The sequence below is a fragment of the Hyaena hyaena genome, unplaced genomic scaffold, assembly GCF_003009895.1.
Source record: "Hyaena hyaena isolate Hyena2069 unplaced genomic scaffold, ASM300989v1 scaffold_254, whole genome shotgun sequence".
Taxonomy (NCBI): domain Eukaryota; kingdom Metazoa; phylum Chordata; class Mammalia; order Carnivora; family Hyaenidae; genus Hyaena; species Hyaena hyaena.
Genome location: NW_024080890.1, coordinates 40,311 through 54,193, shown reverse-complemented (window position 1 = coordinate 54,193; position 13,883 = coordinate 40,311). Strand labels below are relative to the sequence as shown.

Sequence of the window (13,883 nt, the reverse complement as noted above, 5' to 3'; positions counted from 1 at the left end):
GCAGGGGCGCAGCAGGCGGGCTTGCACACGGGGCGGCAGAGCAGGGACATGGAGGAGGGGGGTCTGCAGCAGGGGCTGGGCTGGCAGCAGGGGGTGGACCCGGAGCTCACAGGGGTGCAGCAGACGGGCTTGCAGCACACAGGGGTGCAGCACACAGGGGTGCAGCAGGCTCCCTGGCAGGGGGAGGAGGTGCCGCAGGAGTCTGTGCAGGGGGAGTCCTCACAGCAGACGGGCTTGCAGCACACAGGGGTGCAGCAGACGGGCTTGCAGCACCCAGGGGTGCAGCACACGGGCTTGCAGCACACAGGGGTGCAGCAGGCTCCCTGGCAGGGGGAGGAGGTGCCGCAGGAGCGGGTGCAGGCTGGCTGGCACGGGCTGCACACGCAGCTCGCAGGGGTGCAGAGGAGGGTCAGGCAGGGGGCGGGGGCGCAGCAGCTGGGGGCGCAGCAGGGGGGCTCGCAGAAGCTCTCTGGGCAGTCGCCCCCCTGCCAGGAGGAGGCGGGGCGGGAGTCAGGGGCCCCGGGCAGGCAGACGCGGCTGCCTTAGCTCAGGTCGCTGGAGCAGACGGACAGGGTGGACGCGGCCATGGTGGGGGCGGGGGTGGAGGAGGGCGCGTGTGAGTGTGTGAGTGTGAGTGTGTGTGTGCCTGGTCCCTGGGACGCCACGACTTTTATATCGGCCTGAGGCTCATGTTGTCCCCACAGGAGACTCACCACCCCTTCCTTGTTGCTGTGTCCCCGGGTCAGGGAAGCCACATTAGATGAGTCATGTGACCAGGAGGCTCCCGATGACGCCCTGCGGGTTGTGGCCCTCGGGGAAGCTGAGGCCCTCGTGGGGTGTCAGGGAAATGCGTGCCTGTGACTCCCCATGGCAGACGGCCGTGGTAGCCTCCCGTCAGGCTGCTTGTGGCTGCACAGGGTTCCACGGGTTACGTGGGAGAAAGGAGCCGAGCTGCTTCCGCTGCCCTAGGGGGACCCATGAGGACATCAGACCCCTCGGTGGGGGCCCACGGGCTGGGCAGAGCAGAGGGCAGCAAGCAGACACCTGACGCCTCCGGGAGCCTGGGTCGTTGGTCTTTCACAGGCTCACCTAGGGGGTGGCCATAGGGCTTGAGGGTCCCAGCACGCAGCCCCGGGAGGGAGGCAGGCAGGCAGCCGGGGCGGGTCTTTCCCTTACGCCTGGGGGTGCGCGATGCCCACGTGGATTTGACAGCCTGGGCGTCACAGAAGCAGTGATGACAGCTCAGGACACTTCTCAGATTCTGGCCGTTCCGTGGCATTGACTTGGGGATCGGGCCAGTTCCCTGGCTAAAGCTTGAGGAAGGGCCGGGCAACAGCAGGGGTGCAGCAGCCAGGAGGCGGAGGTGTGACTTTGGGACGCTGCCCTGGCGTCCTGTTCCCCCCCATAGAATCCAGAGAGAAGCCATGTGGGCCTGAGGGTTCTTTGTGGACTTTTTTAAAATTATAGATTCACAAGAAGTTACTAAAAATTATGCAGGGATCTCCCACTGCCCTTTACCCATTTCCCTCGGTGGTGGCCACTTGTCTGACGTGAGCACAAGTCACAACCAGGGGGTCAAGCACCAAAGCCCGCACCACGCTTGCCCACATTGGTCTGGTGTGCATGTGTGTCTGCATGTGTGTGCGTCCTGGTGTGCGTGTGCCTCTGTGTGTGCATCCTGGTGTGCATGTGCCTCTGTGTGTGCATCTTTGTGTGCATGTGTCTCTGTGTGTGTGGACATCATGTGGCTCATGATGTCCCCTTATTACCCTTTCGGGTCTGGGGGAGTCTCCAGTGAGGCTGCCCCCCCCTTCTTGTATCAGCACCGGCAGCTGCTCCGGCGGTAACTTCCTTTCTTTTCTTCTCTCTCTACAAGGAGCATTAACGGACCATGGGTGAGACGCTGTCAAGCCCCCAGAGAACACACGCGGCGTGTCTGGGGTCGTGGAGGGGCTGAGGTGCGGCCGTGGGGGGCCCAGGGCGAGGGACTGGTACGCCGCTTGGTCATTCCGCCTCCATCAATGCCTCACCTGCACACAGGTGCCTTTCAGCACACGCCTGCGTCCCCCACGCCCCAGGGCCAAGCACAGCGCCCCTCACCCCGGGACGGTCCCAGGAGGACACAGCGTGGAGGCAGCCTGTCTGTCCTGAGGACCGCACGTGAGTGACGGACTCTCGAGGATCCACAGCAACACCCAGAAGAAAATGTCAGAGAACGTGGGGCACAGGACCTGGTCCCAGTGAACCTAGAACAGGAAGTCATCATGCGCAGGCATGGGGGGGGGGGGGGGGGAATTCATCGTCTTAGAAAATGATGTTCAGAATAGCACTAATGATGTTGGTGACATTAGCTACCCTTTTCTGAGTCGGCGGGGGATCTGGGCAATTCACGTCTGGTAACTCACTTAGTTTTCACATCAACTAAGTGAGAAGTTGTCCCATACTGTGAACGAACAGAGGAGGAAGCCTGGGCACAGAGCAGTGAAGCCACCTACTCAGGGTCACACAGCCCAACGTGGCTGAAGTGGGACTGAAGCCAGCGCATACAGGATCTACGCTTTTAACCTGGACGTCCTCATTCCAAACAAAATGGTGGAAGACGGCAAGTGTTCGAGGAAATTAACACCAAGCAGCTGGATCAAAGGCTCACAGCGGAGGCAGGAAAGGCCACCACTGCTGCGGTCTGAAGGACAAATGTTGATGCCTCCAGAACAAGAAGACACAAGAAAGCACCCACAGACGTGGTCAGAGAACATACAAAACACGGACGGGGCGTTCGGCCGAGACCAAGCCTGGTAACCCAGTGGTCAGCGAGGGAGAGGAGCAGCTGAGATCAAAGCAACAGTCAAAGAAATGGCAGAGGATGTGCTTCCCAGAGCCGAAGGGACGGGATGTGCACACGTGGGCTGGACGAACTTGTGGATTCCACGAGCATCAGGTGCTTCGAGCCAGCCCTGGACACACGCTGCCGAATTCTACAAGCTTATTTTTTTTAATGTTTATTTATCTTTGAGAAAGACAGAGACAGAGCACAAGCAGGGGAGGGTCAGAGAGAGAGGGAGACACAGACCCCGAAGCAGCTCCAGGCTCCGAGCTGTCAGCACAGAGCCCGACGCGGGGCTTGAACTCACAAATGGTGAGATCATGACCTGAGCTGAGGTCGGATGCTTGACCGGCTGAGCCCCCCAGGCGCCCCTCTCTTTCACCATTAAATGCAGCTGCTGGGGTGGCTGTAACACGCATGTGGCTCGGACCACGTTTTTTTCAGATGGTGGCCTGTTAGGTGGTCACAGAAAGCTGAAAGGTGCGGGGTGCGGCCAGATGGGGAGAGAAACAACCAATTCTGTCTCAAGGAGGAGTTTCTCACGCTGTTTTTGATTGGTGACTTTACCGGTTGAAACACAAACGTAAAGGGAGACTTAGACATTCACTGGCGTGACTAAACACAGGATGGATGTCTTTCAAAACAGCAGGGAAGGAAAAGAAAGACAGCGTGGAAGGTATTTTAAAGAAAAGAAGCAGGAGGAACAAGAGAACGACCAAGTGGAGAACTTCAGCGGTGGCGAGCAGGGCTCGGGGCCGGGTACGCGTCTATCAGGGCGCCTGGGGCTCAGGCGGTTAAGCATCCAACTCTTGACTTTGGCTCAGGTCATGATCTCATGGTTCATGGGTTCGAGCCCCACATCGGGCTGTGCTGACAGTGCAGAGCTTGCTTGGGAGTCTCTCTCTCTGCTCCTCCCCCTCTCGTGTTCTCTCTCTCAAATAAATAAACTAAAAAAATAAAAACAAAGTACTTTTCATCTACTATTTTTTTTTAATGTTTTATTTATTTCTAGGAGAGAGAGAGAGACAGTGTGAGCAGGGGAGGGTCAGAGAGAGAGGGAGTCACAGACTGAAACAGGCTCCAGGCTCTGAGCTGGCAGTCAGCACAGAGCCTGACGCGGGGCTCGAACCCACGAACCGCGAGATCATGACCTAAGCGAAAGTCGGACGCTTAACTGACTAAGCCACCCAGGCACCCTCATCTACTATTTTTTATTAGATAAAAACAAAACTCTCGAAACGGTTCATCAGATCAAACCCAGGAAGATGGCGGTACCGTCGCAACTGAAGGAGCCAGCAAGCCCTCGCGGAGCGCACGGCCATGTGCCGCACTCAGCCGCCTCCCGTCTCCCCGCTGGGGGCCCGGAGTGGGGCCCGCCCGCCTCCTGCATGCGGGGGGCTCACTGGGCAGGCCTCCCTGCCGCCTGCCCTCCCGCTGGGGCCGTCCGACTCCCCGGTGGGCCCGTACACACCTGCCGCGAAAACCACGGAGGACAAATTAAAAGACAGTGGCTGAAAGGGAAGGACCCTCGAGATCCGAGGGTCCGCAAACACCAGGGGCACGCACAGTCCTCCCCAAGAGTCGGGGCGTCCGGGGGCTTCTCACAGGCCGGAGGGGCTGGGGGCCCCCGACCCTTCTTGTGCCTGCCTCCCCCTCCCGCCAGCCTGAGGAGCCTCCAGCCAGTTCTAAATGAAGAAAGAAAAAACCTGATGGAAATCAAAGGGCACGATGATATTAAAACACACTGAAACCTGGAAACCGGCGAGGGATTGAGTGCACTCCTCTGGGCCCAGGTGCCGTGCTGCCGTCCAGGCGCCTCTGAAAGCGGGAGCCGGCTGTCCCGGTGCGGCCCTCGCCCTGACCTCCGCATCTGCCAGAGGCTCTGCCCATCCACGCGGGTCTGCTGGCTGCTCACAGCCGCTTGAAATGCCGGATTTCGGGTACAGGTTAGTGAGAAGAGAGATGCCGTTCCTTTCTTCTCATGCTGGTTCAGAGCGCAGGGAAGGGCTCCTGCTCCGAGCCACAGCACTTAGCTGGACCCAGCGTCACTTTGGACCCCGGGCACACGCCAGTCCGGCTGACAGGGACTCTGGAGTGAGCAGTTCTGTGCGTTGAAGGGGCCGGAAGTCAAAGGCAGGAGCCTGCCTTCCTGTAGGGCTGTGCCTTCAGGGCTGGGAGTCGACAGAGGCGCCCCCATGCCCCCACTTGTGCCCACCTAGGGCCGGCTGGCTGCTGGGAGGAAGCATCCCGGTCGCCCTGGGCATGATCTGGCCCCACCCTGCACCCCCGATCGCCCCCTCGGGTAGCAGAGCCCAGCCTGGCCCCGCCCTGCACCCCTGATTGCCCCCTCGGGAAGCCCACCGAGCAGAGCCACGGATGCAGACATGCTCCGGGCCTGGGCTCCACGCACCAGACAAAGGCAAGCGAGTCCTCTCTGCAGCAGCGAGCCTTCCTCGGAGGCTCACTGATGCCCACAGACGCTTTTCCGAAGACTAGGACATTTGCTCCGCCAAACACAAGGGCGCGCCCGGGGAAAGAAGACAGGAAGTGGCAGCCATTAGGAGCGGGATGGACCACGTCGGCTTCAGATACCGAGGTCGCCATCCCAGGTTATAACACACACAGGTACTTCACTAAAGGGTCAGCTTTAAGATAGCTTCCGGAAGAAGAGACTCAAGCATGGTGGGGAGTGGGCTGCGGGTGACATGGGAGCGGTGGGCGGAGGGGCAGGAGGGGGCTTGATGCCCACTAAAGGGTCTGCGAGGGGCCCGGCCTGGCCGTCTGCAGGGCTGCACCACTGGGGAGGGTGGAAGCATCCCGGGAGGAGGGGTGTTCGGGGAGAAGAAGGAGAGGCAGGGCCCGGGGCAGTCCTGGCAGGGAAGGAGGGGTGGGGGCGAGAAGATGGGGCTGAGTCCGACAGGGCAGAGGAGGGGAGGGGCAGCACCCAGGGAGAGGCCGGGCTGGTGGGTGTGGCTTTCTCGGAGTGGGGCTCCCACAAGGGCGACTTGGGCACCGGGGATGAGGGACGGGCACGCCCTGCACCACACACGGGGTGGGGGGGTGTTGGCACCCACGGGATCCTGGGTGACTGGCCGGCCAGCCCGCCTGGAGTCACCATGCTTGGTGCCAGGAATGCTCCCCACCGGACACCTGCCTCCTTCTGACTGGGGGCTGATCCGCCACAATGTCGCCATGCATGCTCCCCCGAAGGTGGCCAGAGGGCTCGTGAGGCCCCCCAGACGTGGCCCCTCCTCCCTGGGGACCATCTGTGGCCCAGGCAGGACCTGCATCCTCCAGGGGATGTCCGTGCCGAGCACCGTGCCTACAGGGCCGGGGTGAATCCCTCTTCCCCGTCTCTTCCAACAAGGTGACCTGCCTGCATACTTGAAATCCTGGGGGGACAGCCCAGCGAGCCCCACCATTTTCGGTACCCCAGACCCTGCGCTGGTGTTCCGGAGAGATCATTTTATGTGTCACCTTGGCCAGGCCATCACGCTCAGTTGTTTGGTCAAACACATACAGACCTTGCTGTGAAGGTGGAGACTAGTATTTAAATCAGTTGACTGGAAGCAGATCATCTGCTATATAGTGGGTGGGCCTCACCCAATCAGTTGAAGGTCATGGGAGCCCAGACAGAGATCCCCCAAGAGGTAGCCGGGGTCTCCCAGCAGCCCATCTTGGGGCTCAAGCTCCAACGTCAGCTCTTGCCTGGGAGGCCTGTCCTGTAGATTTGGGACTTGTCGGCCCCCAAAGTCGTGTGAAGCAACTCCTCAAAATCACTGTGTGCGCCCGCACACATCCTATCGGCTGTTTCTCTGCAGAGCCCTGACGACACAGGCGCCCGTCATCGCTGCGCTCAGCACTCATGCTCCTGGCGTCTTCACGTGGAGGGAAGTGCCCGCCCCTGTGCTGAGGGTCCCTGGAGACTGGCTGGCACCATGAGTGGCTTCACCCTCCAAGGCAGAAGCTTTATTAAATGGGCCTCCTTCGTCCCTGACAAAGCTCCGAGGCCCCAGGATGTACGGCTCAGGCCCGGACAGACGGCCCTCCGTCCCTCGCTGGTGAAGGGACCCGGGGGTCTCCCGGGTGGGCAGGCTTCTCTGTGTGGCCGCGGGGGACAATCCCCACGGGACACCCAGCAGGGTGGCCAGCCCTGCCCGCGGCGCTGCTGTAACGGATGCAGCTCCAGGCCTGGCACAGAGCAGCCCAGCCTGCGGGCAACGTCAAAGCCCTTCCCCGTTCGCCAAGACATGCATGCGAGGCCTTGGGAGAGAGACGGACAACGACTTTATTGGTTAACAGACCGGTCACTCACATAGACAGGACGGAGTGACCCCAGTGCAGCCAAGATGGAGAGGAGGACGCAGGGTGGCCCTAGGGAGCTTGGAGCAGCCCAGGGGGGCGGCCCAACAGTGAGGGCTCAGCCTTGTCTGCCATGACGGGTGCTCTCGGGCAGAAGGAGCCCCAGCCTGGGCTCAAGGCTCTGAATATTTTGGGTGGAAGACCCACTAGGAGTGGGGGGGGACATGCCCGTCAGCAGCAGGACTGGCCCGAGGCGGGGCCGCAGCAGGCGGGGCGGGGGCACGCGGGGCGGCAGAGCAGGGACACGCAGGGGGCCGGGCGGCAGCAGGAGGCAGGGGCGCAGCAGCAGGAAGCAGGGGCGCAGCAGGCGGGCTTGCACACGGGGCGGCAGAGCAGGGACATGGAGGAGGGGGGTCTGCAGCAGGGGCTGGGCTGGCAGCAGGGGGTGGACCCGGAGCACACAGGGGTGCAGCAGACGGGCTTGCAGCAGACAGGGGTGCAGCAGACAGGGGTGCAGCAGACGGGCTTGCAGCAGACAGGGGTGCAGCAGACAGGGGTGCAGCAGACGGGCTTGCAGCAGACAGGGGTGCAGCAGATGGGCTTGCAGCAGACAGGGGTGCAGCAGACGGGCTTGCAGCAGACAGGGGTGCAGCAGACGGGCTTGCTGCACACAGGGGTGCAGCACACAGGGGTGCAGTAGTCTCCCTGACAGGGGGAGGAGGTGCAGCAAGAGGAGTCTGTGCAGGGGGAGTCCTCACAGCAGACGGGCTTGCAGCAGACAGGGGCGCAGCAGGCGGGCTTGCAGCACACAGGGGTGCAGCAGACGGGCTTGCAGCACACAGGGGTGCAGCAGGCTCCCTGGCAGGGGGAGGGGGTGCAGCAGGAGGAGTCTGTGCAGGGGGAGTCCTCACAGCAGACGGGCTTACAGCACACAGGGGTGCAGCAGACGGACTTGCAGCACACAGGGGTGCAGCAGTCTCCCTGGCAGGGGGAGGGGGTGCAGCAGGAGGAGTCTGTGCAGGGGGAGTCCTCACAGCAGACAGGTTTGCAGTACACAGGGGTGCAGCAGACAGGGGTACAGCACACAGGGGTGCAGCACACGGGGCCGCAGCAGCTGGGGGCGCAGCAGAGGGGCTCGCAGAAGCTCTCTGGGCAGTCGCCCCCCTGCCAGGAGGAGCCGGGGCAGGAGTCAGGGGTTCCGGGCAGGTAGACGCGGCTGCCGTAGCTCAGATCGCTGGAGCAGACGGACAGGGTGGACGTGGCCATGGTGGGGGCGGGGGGTGGAGGAGGGTGCGTGTGGGTGTGAGTGTGTGGGTGAGTGTGTGAGGTCTCAGGCTGGCTGTCGGCTTTTATACTCCCGGGCGAGGGTCCAGGCAGCTGAGCGAAGCTTCCCTTCCTTGTTGGTGCCGGTGTCACGCCGAGTTTTCACTGTGCTGCTTCCCCGTCCAAGAGGCGCCAGCTGGCGCGGCTCCTGGAAGGGCCTCAGGGTTTCCTGTTTGTCCCGGAGTAAAGATAGCAGAGATGCTTGATGCTTCTGCAGAGACCATCGCAATCAGCCGATTTTCTGGAAGTGATAGCCTGTGCTCCTCCCCGTGGGGGGTTGCCCTTGTAAACAGACCTTCTCTCCAAGGGCAGGGGTGAGGGTGGGGCAATCCTAGCATCTGGGCTCAGCCAAGAGGGGGTGCCCAGCTGAGAACAGGCCTGATGGTGCTGGGCCCTCCTGGCCACGGGGCAGGATGCACCCTGTGGGGGATGCTGCCTGTAGGGGGCATAGATGGGGCGCGCTCCCCCGGGAGGGAGCCCTGGGGCAGGCGTGAGGAAGAAGTGTCCTGGGGGTCAGAGACTGGCTCCCAGGGGGCCAGAGTCATGGACGCAGGCTACGAGGGGCGGTGTGCTCTCTTCATGGCTTCATGCCCCATGTTTGCATCCACACCTGTGACCAAGTGAATGCACGCCGTCCCTCGCGGCCCGTCACATCCTCGCGGACATGTGGCCACGGCGCTCTGAGCTGCAGGCCTCAGCGGGGGCTTGGAGGGGCCGGTCTGGTGGGTGGGTCTGGGGTCTCTACTGAGGCTGCTGGCAGTCAGTCCTCAGCGGACGAATGTTATAATTCAAAGAAACAGTGGCTTAAAACTTTCTAAATCTATTGAAAAACTTTAATCTACACATCCAGGAAGCTCAACGCACTCAAATAAGATGCACGCAAAGACCCACAAACGGCCACATCACGGTGCGCGTGCCGATGGCAACGCGCATCCACAGGAAAACGGGAAGGTCGCCAGATGATGAAGAGGCCAGGGGAACAAAGGCTGTACGTATAATCCTTGCTTTTCTTTCTTCTCTCGGCTTCTTTGGAGTCATAAAAAGCACTTAGGTAATAATTGCAACAATACATTATTGGGTTTTTCACATGGGCAGATGGAGCGTGTGTTAACAGCAAGACCATGAAAAGGGACAAGAAGGGACAGCGTCCTGTACGAAAGGGAGCATGTTTTTACGCCCCGGGAACTGAGCCGCTCTAACTCAGAAACTGATTCAGCTGAGGTAAAATAAACACGCGGAAGCCCTAGAGAGCAAACACTAGGAGAAGCTTTTTCAAAAAGTGAAAAATCAGCAAATAAAAAATCCGCCTGAGAAAACATTCACTCAGTGCACAAGAACGCGCCGACAGAGGACGGAGGGAGGGACCGGCCATGGCTGGGGCTCCGTCCAGCTGCAGCTGGTTCTGCTGCGGGCGCAGTCAGGTGATGGGGAATCGCTGTGCGCACCGGCTCAGCAGATGTTGACGCTTGGCTCCTGGGGGGGTCACAGGTTCCCGTGAGCCCCTCGTCTCATTTTCAACAGCTGGCCGAGACAGAACCTCGCGTCGTGTGTGTCCAGGAAAAAACGCAGTGCCTCCCATCTCCCGCACGTAACGCTTCTGACACCAGCTGACCGGGTGCCCCACAGCTCGGTTCCATTCTGACACTACGCAGCGCTAGCACAGACCCCCAGGCTAAGGGCACCGGCCCATGAGACGGCCCCCACTTAGAGGCCAGCTGGCGGTAGTAGGTGCCCAGTTACGCACGGCGCCTGCCTGACTCGGCTGCACAACAGAGTAGGTTTCTAGCCACCCTCCCCTGTCCTGAGGATGGGGGTGCAGCTGACAGCACGAAGCCTCTAATCAAAGCCTGGTCGTTCTGGTGAGTAGCCCCCATCCCGAAGCCAACCAAGAATCACCTCGTCAGAACAGAAATCATTCCTACCACCCAGGAAATCCCGAGGGATTTAGGAGCTCTGTGTCAGGAATGGGGGTCAAAGACCAAATATTACCAAGAACCAGGGACAGAGACATATATATTTTATTATACATATATTCTATATATATCATATTATATATCTCAATACACATTATTATGTCACAGCGAATATCTAATATTCATTGCTGATTCTTCAACACTGAACTCCCTTCCTATCACAACATAACTCACGCCCTAAGGAAGCTTAACTAACACATGTATTTTCTCCATGCGGCACATCACAGCCTTCTGGCACTTATGAGGCCACGTCAAGCAGACACATCACCAAAATAAACACAGGAGCATGGGAAATGTGGCACTAAATAGACAGCACAAGACACTTGTTTGCACCATGAGCTGAAACAGGAAGGGGACCGTCACCTTGTTTGACCTCTGCTGGGAATCTGTGTGTGGGGACACTCAATGTTTTGCTGCTCTATGCGCATCCAGGAATGACTGTGAAAGCACCATGAGTATTGACTTTGAGATTACGAATCGATTTGAGTGAGTAGCTAAAGTTGCAAATGCCAAATCCATGAATAATGAAGATCAATCATATATCAATAGTAACATGAATTGTGAATGAATTCAATAATACAATCAAGGGGAAGATTGTCAGACTGGATAAAATTAAGATTCAACTATACACTCATTATAGGAGACACTTTAGAGTCAAAGATACAGCTAGATTGAAAGTAAAAGAATAGAAAAAATATATCATGCAAACAGCAGCCACAAGAAAATATTAATATTTACTAACATCAGATAAGGTAGACTTTAAAACAAAAATTGTTACTAGAGACAAAGAGGGATATTTTATAATGATAAAAAGGTCAATCAATGAGGAACATATAACAAATTTAAACATATATGGAAATAATAACAGAGTACCAAAATACACAAAGCAAAAGCTGACACACATATAGGAAAAAATAGGCCATTCAATAATATTAGTTGAAGACCTCAATATCCCAATTTCAACAATGGAAAGAACAACTGAGAGAAGACCAACAAGGACGTGAAGAACACGGTAAACCAGCAACACCTAATGGACATCTGTAGGACACCCCACCCAACAACAGCAGAATATACATCCTTCAGAAATGCACACAGCACATCCTCTAGGACAGAACATAGGCGAGGCCATCAAACACCCCCCAGTGTGTTAAAATGGATAGAAAAACACAAAGTATGTTCTCTGACCACAAGGGAACAAAATTAGAAATTAGTAACAGAAAACAAATTGGGGGAGTTCATAGATATATGGACATTAAACAACACACTCCTAACTAACCAAAAGGTCAAAGAAGAATTCAAAAGGGAAATTGTAAAATACTTTTAGGTGGCTTAGTAGGTTGAGCATCCGACTTCAGCTCAGGTCACGATCTCAGGGTTTGTGGGTTCGTCCCACAGCTATGCTGACAGCTCAGAGCCCAGAGCCTGCTTCAGATTCTGTGTCTCCCTCTCTCTCTGCCCTTCTCTGCTTGTGTTCTGCCTGTCTCTCTCTTTCTCAAAAATAAATTTTAATTTTTTTTAATTTAAAAAATACTTTTAAATGAATGAAAGGGAAGAGCAAAATACCAGAACTTACAGGATGCAGCTAAAACACTTCTTAGAGATTTACAGCTGTAAGTTGCTATATGAATAAAGAAAGGTCTCAAATCAATAACCTAAACTTCCACTTTAAGGCACTGGAGACCAGCAGAAGGAAGGAAATGATAATGATTAGAGCATAAGTAAGCTAAACAGAGAATAGAAAAACAATAGAGAAACATCAGTAAAACTGATTCTTTTCAAAGATCTATAAAGTTGACAACTCTTTAGCTATATTGATCATGAGAGAGAGAGAAGGAGAGAAGACACAAATGGTGAGAATCAGAAATGAAGAGAGGACACTGCTATCAGCCTTTACAGAAAAAAAAGGATTACAGAGAACTGCTACAAACAACTGTATGCCAATAAATTACATAAATTAGATGAAATGAACAAATCCTTAAGAACAAAATAACTGTAAAGCTGGTCCTCTAGAGGCTGTGGAACATCATTTTGTTGCATTAAAGAAAATATAAATCCATGCGAAAACCCCCCTGTTAAGGATGAGAAGACCTGGGGCACCTGGGCGGCTCAGTGGGTTAACTGTCCCTCTATCGATTTCAGTTCAGGTCATGTTCTCGGGTTTGTGGGTTCTGGCCTTGCATCGGGCTCTGCCCTGACAGTACTCGGAGCCTGCTTGGGATTCCCTCTCTCCCTCTCTCTCTGCCCCTCCCCTACTCTCTCCCTGCCTCTCTCAAAATAAACAAACTTTAAATACAACATAAATAAAGCCACTTGTATAAAAGCCGCTTCCCGGAGTGATGTAGTTTGAGTCCCCTGGGTAGCGCTATCTCAGTGATACAATGTGGTCACCACGTGCTGTACTTAATCCCCTATGTGGAAGCACTAGAATAAAAGATGTTTCTGCAACACAAGTTTTACCCAAAACAATAATCACTGAGCACAGCAGAAATAAAAGACGGAGGGGACAGCACAGCCCGTCCGTGGGCGGCACTCACGTCCGAGTCGTCCGTGGAGTGGAGTCTTTGCGTCCAAATATTGGGGTCGTGTTCAGGACAGTGGCTGACAAGACAGAGGCTTTGCGCTGAGAAGTGGAATTTATATAAAACAGAAGACAACGGAAATTACGGAAAGGGGAAAATGCAGTGAGTGGAGTAGGAAGCTCAGACTCAACTGCAGGAAAGAGAGCAGCTTTTGTGAGCAGACGCCACAGGACCGCCCGGGAGCGTCACCTCCCACAGCGCAAGCCAACAAGGACCGTGACTGGGGTGGGAGGGCCCTCCTTTCTTAGCCGAGGACTCTGACTTGGTCACACACCTATGAGGTGTCCCGTCCTGGGCCCCACAGGGAAGCAGCGGTGGGCCCTGGGGATCCTCACCTTTGGGGGCTTCCAGCCTGGTGGGGGGATGGGAATATTAGCTGGGTCGGAGGTGGATGAAACCTCAGACCACAGGTAACCACACCCAAAAATGCCTGTTATTACTACTTTATCGTCTACATTTTCTGTGAAAAGATGTCAAAGTAAAAACTCTAAGCGTTATTCCTAGCCTATGACGGTTCAGCCCACCAGAAAAATCACCGTTGTAGGAATTAACGGTACAAATTCCCAGCAGATGGCCCCTCAGGCTCTGCTTGCACACACGCTGTGACGGCGACCTTACTACCTATCAAGGCCGGCCACTCTTGACCCCAGAGATACCGTAGGAGCCCCTGGCCGGAGCCTGGGCACAGTCTGGAGCGGCCGTGTCTGCTGCAGGCTCGGGCAGTGAGGACATCACAAAGGAACATGAGGAGTAAAGAGCGTCACTGACCTTAGGGGGAAGAATGGGAGCTTTCAAGGTTATGACGATCGAAAATTCTTCAGGGAAGAGGTCGCATCGGAAGAAAATCCTCGACGCAGGGAAGCTCATGGCGTGGGGGGCGGC

General features: G+C 56.6%; 3 protein-coding genes across 3 annotated transcripts in view; all 3 read right to left on the bottom strand.

The window, feature by feature from the left end:
• LOC120240654 (keratin-associated protein 10-8-like) overlaps nucleotides 1–587 on the bottom strand; it is a 10,677-nt gene extending 10,090 nt beyond the window's left edge. The window contains 1 exon segment of the mRNA XM_039245426.1: nucleotides 3–587. Coding sequence (XP_039101357.1) covers nucleotides 3–587 — 585 coding nt within the window.
• TSPEAR (thrombospondin type laminin G domain and EAR repeats) overlaps nucleotides 1–13,883 on the bottom strand; it is a 48,684-nt gene extending 34,801 nt beyond the window's left edge. The window contains exon 1 of the mRNA XM_039245481.1: nucleotides 13,770–13,883. Within this exon, the coding sequence (XP_039101412.1) occupies nucleotides 13,770–13,868 (99 nt within the window). The 5' untranslated portion in view covers nucleotides 13,869–13,883. The remainder of the gene's footprint in view (nucleotides 1–13,769) is intronic.
• Nucleotides 7,358–8,392, bottom strand: LOC120240679 (keratin-associated protein 10-8-like). Its single transcript, XM_039245482.1, has 2 exons — nucleotides 8,045–8,392; nucleotides 7,358–7,984 (listed from the first exon to the last, which is right to left on the bottom strand). The coding sequence occupies exons 1-2, from the start codon at nucleotides 8,390–8,392 to the stop codon at nucleotides 7,358–7,360; spliced, it is 975 nt and encodes a 324-aa protein (XP_039101413.1).

What these genes read in the sequence shown, in the direction of transcription:
- LOC120240679 (XM_039245482.1), bottom strand. Translation starts at nt 8,392, where the DNA reads ATGGCCACGTCCACCCTGTCCGTCTGCTCCAGCGATCTGAGCTACGGC. An exon ending in CCCCTGTGTGCTGTAAGCCC is followed by an intron (nt 7,985 to 8,044) that starts GTCTGCTGTGAG and finishes TCCCCCTGCCAG; the next exon opens with GGAGCCTGCTGCACCCCTGT.